This window comes from Ictalurus furcatus, chromosome 25, assembly GCF_023375685.1.
Source record: "Ictalurus furcatus strain D&B chromosome 25, Billie_1.0, whole genome shotgun sequence".
Taxonomy (NCBI): domain Eukaryota; kingdom Metazoa; phylum Chordata; class Actinopteri; order Siluriformes; family Ictaluridae; genus Ictalurus; species Ictalurus furcatus.
The window spans coordinates 15772907-15782577 of NC_071279.1; the positions used below are offsets into that span (position 1 = coordinate 15772907).

The 9671-nt window shown below is 36.8% G+C and overlaps 1 protein-coding gene across 2 annotated transcripts; it reads right to left on the reverse strand.

The window, feature by feature from the left end:
* Positions 1-3624: 3624 nt before the first annotated feature.
* On the reverse strand, positions 3625-8631 carry gja13.2 (gap junction protein alpha 13.2). 2 transcript variants are annotated; one of them, XM_053614564.1, is made up of 3 exons: positions 7571-8631; positions 7114-7181; positions 3625-5113 (listed from the first exon to the last, which is right to left on the reverse strand). In XM_053614564.1, the coding sequence occupies exon 3, from the start codon at positions 5088-5090 to the stop codon at positions 4257-4259; it is 834 nt and encodes a 277-aa protein (XP_053470539.1). In that variant the 5' UTR covers positions 5091-5113; positions 7114-7181; positions 7571-8631; the 3' UTR covers positions 3625-4256. The 2 variants fall into 2 exon arrangements, with proteins under 2 accessions (XP_053470539.1, XP_053470538.1); XM_053614563.1 differs by lacking the exon at positions 7114-7181 and having other exon boundaries at positions 3627-5113; positions 7571-7976.
* Between the last annotated feature and the right edge of the window lie 1040 nt (positions 8632-9671).

The following is a 9671-nucleotide window of genomic DNA, read 5'->3' on the forward strand; positions in this document are numbered from 1 at the left end:
TGAAAACTCTCACACGACGTTCATAATGTGATTAAGGTGTGTACATGTCTGTAACGCACGTCGATAATGCGACTAAAACAGGAATACTCCACACGTCTTAATTCCATTTGTGTTTACTTCGAGTATGACTTTAGTCGGATTAAGGCAATAAAAATGCTAGTTTCTTAATCAGAGTATCGTCTTAATCGGGTTAATATTGGATTATTGTTGTCCATGTAAACCTACTGATTGTCCCTCTCTCCTGCGTTCTGAACCTGTTCCATGTAAATACTGGTTGTGTAATTGCTCCACTGTTTATTGTAAATACTTGTTACTTATTTTGTCCTATTGCCTGTAAATACTTATATCATTTATATTTAATACAGAACCAAAACTCATTCCGGCATCATTCTCAATCATTCATCATTCTCAAAACACATCATGCCTCAATAGTGGTGATTTCCTATAATTCCCTGCTTAAATTTATTTACTTTATTTTGCTTCATACAAAAAAAAAAACCAAAAATGCTATGTCCCTTATAGTCCTAGACATTAAAAGGAAGGACGTAACAGAAATTGATTCCAAGGTTCATAGGTATAAAACATTTCAAATTAAATCATGTACAAATCAAAGTTGACCCCCGATCTCCATAAAACCATTACAGAAAGAAAATCTCATCGTTTAAGTAAGGAGGAAAATACCTGGGAGCATATGGTTATAGGAAAATAATCAATCATGGAGTGGTGTGGTATGGCCTAATCAAAACAGCATTTGCTCTTACTATCCTGAAGTTGGTTATTTTCTAGTAACAGCACATTGTGAAGTCTTTTATTCTCTTTATACTACAGCAATTTGTCAATAATTACAACTTTTTATATATTAAAGAACATGCTTCTATCGATTTATAATTATGTTTAATGTTGTCAAACCTACGTGTTACAAGTTAGTTCATGTTATAGAGCTATTAAAAGTCATTCCCTCACCAGCTTTTCATTTTCTCTCTCTCTCTCTCTCTCTCTCTCTCTCTCTCTCTCTCTCTGTTGAATAGTTGTTACTACAGAAATGGTTCTGTGTTAGAACAAACGCAATAATATAAAGTTGTCATTTGAATTAGAGCTGCTGTGGAGTAATATTATCTAATGTGGAACAAACATCTGCTCAGATCCACTGATATTGGTTTGAAATGGTCTTGAGAAACTCAGATATGAACCACTTCCTTGTCAATGGTGTTGCAACATCAAGCGTTTGCACACTTCATTACCAAGTTTACATTTACATTTATTTGTTGTGCGGACGCTTTTATCCAAAGCGAGTTACAAATATTCCCTATTCTGAAGATGTAGCTCATGTTTCATTAAGTATCATTTGGTCTTCATTTTGAAAGGTCTTCTTGGTCGAAACCAGGTTAACAGCGGTGAGGTTATAGATATGCTTTTTATTGTCGTTTGGTTGTCATTTTTGTTTCCCCCAAATAAAACATATGGACTTTCACCCAACCTATTAAGTTCTGAGCCTTGATTCTTTTGGATGGTCTTTTGTGTACCCTCGTGGACCCTTTTTCCTTGTCTGTTTTTTTTCCCTCCCTCTGCCTAGCCCATCTGGTTTGACTCTTTTTCTGATCACTGGTTTTTGAACTCTGCTCTGAAATTTCAACTCTTTGGTTCTTTATTTTGGTAATGACAGTTTTGGTTGTTTTGTTTGTTCACAACGTAATGAATTATCTGCACTTGCTTCCACCTCCTCTTCCATTCTGTGACCTATGTTATCAAAAGCTGCACTAAGGTCATGCAACACATACAATGAGACACAACCCTGATAGCAGGCCAGTAGTAGGTCATTTAGCACAATTTGTAGTGCCACAGTAACGGTGGCACTGAATAAGAGATTTAAGTTTTTGATCAAAAATCTTTCAAAACATGTTTTCACTACATCATTATGGGCAATTGATGGGTAAAAATGGCAATTATATCCATTCAAAATCAAATACACAACACAATAATGTGTGCAACAAGAAAATGGGGTGGGAATATTTTCTGAATCCGCTGTATTTTTCCGATTTTTTATATCATCCCTCCAGAATAGCTGTTATGGAAGGCCTTCTTTGAGAAATAGGGTGTACTCAAAGGACTTTAATCTAACATGCCAACACTAATTTTAAAATGATAGAAGATCCTTGATGAAATGATCCTACCCTGACCAAACACAATGAGATATGACTATGCTACTGTGGAGTTCATCAACAGCTTTGTAACTCTGCTGCTTGATAATGATTCCCAAAGGTTATATTTTTAAAAACAAACAAACAAACAAAAAAAACATGTAATTAATTAGCACCATAACTCCAAAGCCCCAAAAGAATAGATCTTTCAGCAACATGGGAAATATGACTTTTGTAAAAATTTTTCCCCCTAGAAGAACAGATATTTTAAGATGTTCTTAGTAAATTATCAGCAGCTGGTGCCTATAAGGCCCAAGTGGCGCTCTCTCATCTAGACACAAAGTACAGACAAAACTCCAGCAGAGAAACCATTTAACAAACAAAGCATTGCTTTCAGCCCATGGAGAAGTAGAATACTTACCATCTAAACTAACTAAAGTAGATAAAAGTGGATAAATGTTGTAGGTAAATATCGGTTATATATCTGAATGGACAGCAAGGAGTGAGAGGAAAGGAGAGCTAAACCCTGAAGGACTTTCTCTGGCAACTTCCTGTAAACTCCAACTTGGCTGGACTGCAGAGAAAGTGAGACTCACTGCTCAAAATTTCCTCACTTCTCAGAGATTTCCATTGGCAGATTGAGAACCGTAATGCCTTGTTTTTTTCCACTTGTGGCAGCAGTGATTCATGACCATAGATTTTGGTGGTGAAGGCAATAATAACGACATAGTCTCAACCAAATTCAGTTGAGAGGTTACAATATAGGCTTCTAAGTAATGATTTTTTTATGTAATGAATAACTCTGTTACACTAGGCAGTTGAGATTCGATAACATACAGTGATCCAGGGTACAGTCTAGCAGCTCATTTTGAACACTTTTAGTTGTATCTTCAACTGTGTTCAAGGTAATATCACTAACCAGAGTTAAAAACTTAGGCATTGGAAAATGGATATTTTATGGCTTATAAATGGCAATAAATGGCTTTTTCTCAGCAGTTGAGAATATACCTTTATTTACTCAATAATCCTCCTTTCTAACTTATTGAAGCTAAGTGGGGACGTGAACACCCCACCCCATGATTGTGCAACATCTAGAAACCTGAGCAAATCAGCAGAAAATCTACTTATACGTGTCAAATAACAACATTTGAAATGATTGATGTCTTGAAAGAGGTCATTAGTATTTCAACAGAATTGACAATGTATGGACTTGTGAATCAGGACTTTATGAAGATTAAAATTTGTTGAACAGCCGATATAAACGGTGCGGCCCCACTTGCCTCTATGGATGCCACTGACTTGTGGTAAGGTTTCCGTTAGCTGTTTGACATTGTTTATTATTATCAAATTCAGAATTGTGTCTAATAACCTGCATAGCAGATTGTACAGGATTGAAGTGAATTTGGAGAGTTGTAAAATATATTTTATGTGTGTTTGAATATTCACTCCAATCTGGCAACCCCAATCTGTGTTGCCTCTGTCAGAGAAACTTGTAAGACAACATGGGAAATCACACGATTCCTACATCGTTACCGTCTTACATTTGTTGACTCTTCTTGCATTCTTACAAGTTTAGGGACAATTGTTTCCACTTATTCTGCCAAACTAACTCAGTAAACTCCCAACGCTGTCTGATTTATTAAACAAGGTTTATTCAGCATAAAATAGAATCACAATATTAATGTACAAATACAGTTTAAGCACAATGACCATAATCACATTTCGTCAGCAGTAACTTATTAACCTATATCTTGTCTTGTCAGATATTTAATTAAGTCATGTTTAAAGCATTATGCTGCACATAAAAAGGCTTTATCGTTATTTTTTAAAAAAGTGTATGTAACACAATAAGGACAATGTGTATGTAATTAAAGTGTCAGGATATATATGGCAGGAAAACAGTGTGTGAATGAAACAAATCGCATAAAACCGAATGGAAGGGTAAGAGTAGAGTTATCTGAACAGGTACACCGTGCCATCTGGTGTACAGTACTTCATCACTAGATTACTAAGGCAATATATTAGCCTACATTACATAATATAGTGTATTCATACAATTTTCTAAAAAATGATGGGTTATTTAACCCCATATAATTTTTAGAGTGTAGATATGTTGATTTACAGTTGCATTTCTTCAGCAGGTCTATAGTTCCTGTGTGCCCAGTGCTTCTCCATGTCTCCATTCACACTGTTCTGCTTAATGCTCTTTACAGCTTCCTGGCTAATTGCACCTAACGGTAGATTACTGGCATTCATATTGTAGAACACCACTGCTTCATGTTTTGGCCGTCTTCTTACTCTACAACAAACCAAATAGCACACTTCGAGCACGTTCAAGGCCAGGGAAACACATGCAACTGCAAGCATGAATATCATAAAGATGGTCTTCTCTGTGGGTCTGGACATGAAGCACTGTGTCATCACAGGGCAGGGGGCCTTGGTACAAAAGAATTCGGCTGCCATTACAAAGCCGTAGAGGTAATACTGGCCAACGATGAAAGCAACTTCCAGGATGATTTTGAAAAAGAGCTGAGTCAAGTAGCTACACAACAACTTGCCCTTGATTCTGACTTTGCCATTTTCATCGGTGTATTTCGGTGCCAGCACTGACTGGTCGCTCTTGCGCATCTCTCTAAGCTTTTTCTCCTGGTGGATGATGTGGATGGCATGGCCCAGGTAGAGCAGGGTCGGGGTGGACACGAAGAGGATCTGCATGACCCAAAAGCGGACGTGGGAGATGGGAAATTTCCAGTCGTAGCAGACATTCTCGCAACCCGGTGTGAGGGTGTTGCAAATTAAATCAGATTGCTCATCTCCCCATACATTCTCAACTCCTGCGCCCAGAACAAGGATTCTGAAGATGAAGAGTATGCTCATCCAGATCTTGCCAATGACAGTAGAGTGGGCCTGCACCTTGTCCAGTAACGTGGAGAGAAAACCCCAGTCTCCCATTGTGTTTGATGATCAGGTTTACTCTAGAAGATTAAAGGGGAAAGATTCATTATAATATCTGGTAGTAGAATGGTCTGGAAGTACTGTTTATAAATGAACCAAGTATTATTTTATTCCACAACTTGTTGTGTGTGTGTGTGTGTGCTTACTACATACAAGTGAATTGTCCACCAATATATCATATCAGTATAATACTGTATTGTAATGAAATCAAACTGAATTGATTCTGGACCTCATGAGTTCCACAAATGTGTCATATTTTAGGTAGTACTATAGGTAGCTACTGTATTTTTCATGCTTGCCTCTAGAGGTCAGCCTTGTGTCATTAGTAATAGACCTATTGTCCTCCTACATATCCCTCACTCATATATCCCTCATTTATATATGTATCTCCCCATGGCTAGGAATGACCACAATGTAGTCTTTATCTGCAGTGACTGATGTTAACTGGTGCAGGTTAGGGATCCTTCAGTTAACTTTAACCCATTAATGTTCTCACTGAGTGGACCTAAACAGTGGAAATCATATTTCTTAGTTCTAAGGGCAATAATAATTCTGGTTATGTTTGTAACTGTGGTTTTCTGAACCCAGTGATGTATGATGCAGTAATAAATATTGCTGAAATAGAAGTTTTTTTGTTGTTGTTGTTTTTTTCCTTCTGGAACTTTCTTGTCAAGAAAGTGCAAAATGAGGAACCAACACTGGAAAGAAAAGGAATTTCTCTAAGCCATTTCCCAGATTAGCTCATTCTCTTTTTATGTGCATTTCTTTTGTCTTAATTGAATGATAATTTATTGATTTGTGTTGGCTTTTTATTCCATAATATTATTTCTTTAATTATTGTCATTCATATGATTTTTTTTTTTTAATGAATAATTAAATTCTTAATAATTAAATTTTTCCAAACTAACTTTTGTGTAAATACCCCTACGGATAATTGACATAAATCTGTTTGATTCAAACTTGATAAATGAGACCAAACGTTATTAACATTCACCACACTTTTGTTGTTGTTGTTGTTGTTGTTCTTAATTATGAGACTTTAACTGTTGAGATGGCTCAAAAAAGATGCTATACCAAATGCTTTAGCAGACCAATTAAGCTGAAAGATGTTAGGTGCACTGTGTGTTAAGGTGAAAGCGACACTCTGGAAGCTCCTATGTAATGCATAGTTAGCTTATATTTTCCCACTGACTTAATCCAAACAATGCAGCATGCGCACACTTGTACAGTTATCTGCATTAAGAAAAAAAGTTTTATGTAGAAATAAGTTTTGTGCATCCAGTCTTCTTCATCTAGGTGTGTTATGAATCTTATGTACATACTACAGCCCTTTGGAGTAAGAGCCATGGAGCTCAGAAATACCGCTCTAAGACCTGGCACTAGTGTATTCTGAGGGTTTGTGAATTATGTTGTGAATCACGGTAACTAAAAAGTCCATTCCCACCCATTAGGGTCATCTGTGTTACACTGTATGGAAATTTTCTTCAATTGTTATGAAGCAAAGTCCTAAAGTACTTCTGTCCAGCACTTTCATAACTCATAACTCATAATAAAACACTCAGGAAAAACTCAGAACTGACCCGATTATTAGATTGGATAAGGTGTGTGAAGGTGGTTACTCCAGGAGCATGGTAGAGAACCCCGGCTTTACCGTCTGCTTTAGGGCCAGTAACTAGAGCCTCTTCCCCCGGCAGTCAGGCTGTTCACCACGCTACAGTGCAATGTACAGTCCCTACAGGACAATGTACGTAAAAGCTCAAAGATGTGCACATTTCTGCAGTTTCTATTCCCCCTCTGGAAAATGCACGTCATGCCACCTCCATTTTAGAAGCTTCATAAATACTACCTTTTTTTTTTTAAATGTTTTTTTTTTTTTAATTTACAATAAAAAGCAAACTTCTTTTTCCATACAATTTATGTGACCTTATTGAATTTGACACAGCCACAATTAGCTTAAATAATGAGATTTCAGCACGATCGTGTAGTATAACGATGTCTGCATGTTAGCTATCGTACTTACATTTCCCGATGCCGCATTTCACATTAGTTGGTATGTTTTTGTACCACCTCAAAGCAAAAATATTGGCACTGGAATTTAAATCAAATGATGTATAATGCTTATAATTTGGTTACAAAAAAAGACATTAACAATAACCATAACAATAATAATAATAATCAATCCTGAATATGAGTTTTAAATAAATAAATCTAAATCTGCATGCACTATTTATTCTCATCGGAAATTGTTAATTCACTCAAAAGCTTGACCATATTAATAAAACAATAATTTAATATATATGTTTAACTAAAGGGTAAAGATCTATGAAGCCCCATAAGATATTGATGTTATAATGTTTGTAATTATTATATCATTATGTAATATGTCATTATTAAACTTAGCTTCTATGGAAAATTATTAGGATTTGTAAAACTAAGCCCATTAAACTATGCTGTAACATGAGTAAAATAAAACTCACCGGGAGCAGTGGGTCAGGTCTAGAATCGTAAAATGTCAAACTCTGTATCGTCAGATGAATAGGATGAAGAGTCAGTACGAGATTATGGATTCTCAGAGTGTGTGTTTTTAGAGTGTGTGTTCCTGATTTAGCTAAACAGTCAATCCCATTTTCCTTCCTCTTATGTGTTCAGTTATCCATGTCTAATAACCAACACTTCACCTAAACACCAGTGACCGTGGTCAGCTTGACACGGTCACATGTTTTGACTTATTTCTCAGCAAGACTTTTCATCATTTCTTACAACACATCTAAAATTGCAAAATAAGGATCCACACCCGAATCGTCACATTTACTGGTATCGTCGCACACGATTATTAGCACTAGAGGGCAGCACGGATTAGACCGCGTTGGAAAATGAGACGCACGCTAAAGACGGTGGTCATCAAATTTCACTTCCATAAACACATTTCAAGGTTACGCAATACAGTCTTCCATGTGCTGTTTCTATGGTATAAGTTTTATCGCTTGGCATATGTATTTTGTCTTATTGTTCATTCATTCATCAGGGTTGCAGTGGATCCAGAGCCTCAGAACAACTGAGTACTAATGGGTCACATACACACGTCCTCAGACACACGTATAGGCAATTTAACGCTAAATAATAAGAAGAAGAAGAGGAAATTTATTTATATAGCATCATACAGTTTTTATATAGCTTTCATACAGTTCAAAATACTTTACAAAGAAAAAAAAAAGGCAAATAATGGCTCCAGAGTAGCCATCCTGTCTTCTGGAGATAACGTGATTTCACGTATGCAGAAGAGGGTAGGTAGCACTTTCCTCCCATCGTGTTACACTGTCCTGAGACGCAGCCTGAGCAGCAGTTTCAAAAGGTGTGTCTGACTGGCTTCACGTATCAGAGGGCAGGTGTGTGGGAACTCTCAAATACAGTACACGTGCACAATGTTCTCCAGAGACAGAGATGATGATTTTTGCCCCTAGAAACCGTGTCAATAATTGTGCAGGGCGTGTAGGGCCTCTATCATCTAATTTGCATGCCCGTGTCAAAAATCTTGTAGTTCACCCAGAATTCAAGTATGACAGGAAGATAAACTCAGTTGTGAAGAATAATAAGTTTCATTCAACTGCAAAATATTGCTACACTTAAATCTGTCTTATCATCTCATGACCTGGAGTATGAAAGTATGTCATGCTTTTAATACATCACACCTTGACTGTTGTAATGCCTTGGATCTGGGTGTAAGTCAGTCTTCATTGTCAAGCCTGTAAAGGGTGCAGAATGCTGCAGGTTGCTGAGTAATACAAGAAAGAGTGAACATGTATCCCCTATTCGGACCTCTCTGCACTGGTTACCGATTCAATTTAAGATAAAGTACAGTCTAAGGTCTTGTTGTATGTTTTTACGCTCTACATGGACCGGCACCAGATTCTGTTGTTTTTCCACTGCTCTCAGAGATCTTTCCGGTCTCACAACCAGCTGCTTCTCGATGTTCCTCGGTCACGCGTAAAGGGTAAAGGAGATCGCGTTATTCTCTGTTGCTGCCCCAAAGTTGTGGAACCCAATATTTATTAGATCCTCGACCTCTGTGAATTCAATTCAATTCAATTCAATTTTATTTGTTTGTTTAGCGCTTTTAACAATGGACATTGTCTCAATGCAGCTTTACAGAAACATATAAACACAGGATAGAGATTTTAAGTGTGTGGATTTATCCCTATTGAGTGAGCCGGTGGAGACGGTGGTGAGGAAAAACTCCCTAAGATGATATGAAGAAGAAACCTTGAGAGGAACCAGACTCAGAAGGGAACCCGTCCTCATCATCTGGGTAACAATGGATAGTGTGAAAGTAAAAGAAAGTTCATTATGCTTTTAACAAGAAGTCTTTTATATTTCTTTATATTTTTTTGTAATCGTACAACACTCTGGTACACTTTGTGGTTTTTAAAGTGTTTTACAAATACATTTGAATTGAATTGAATTGACATATAATGTATGTGTGTGTGTGTGTGTGTGTGTGTGTTGTGTGTGTGTGTGTATAAGTAATTGTAATAAATAAAAACAAACAATAAAATGAATAAGTAGTTAGAAAATAATAAT

Bases quoted from the DNA above. Each gene is read 5' to 3' on its own strand.
- gja13.2 (XM_053614564.1), bottom strand. From the start codon at position 5,090: ATGGGAGACTGGGGTTTTCTCTCCACGTTACTGGACAAGGTGCAGGCC.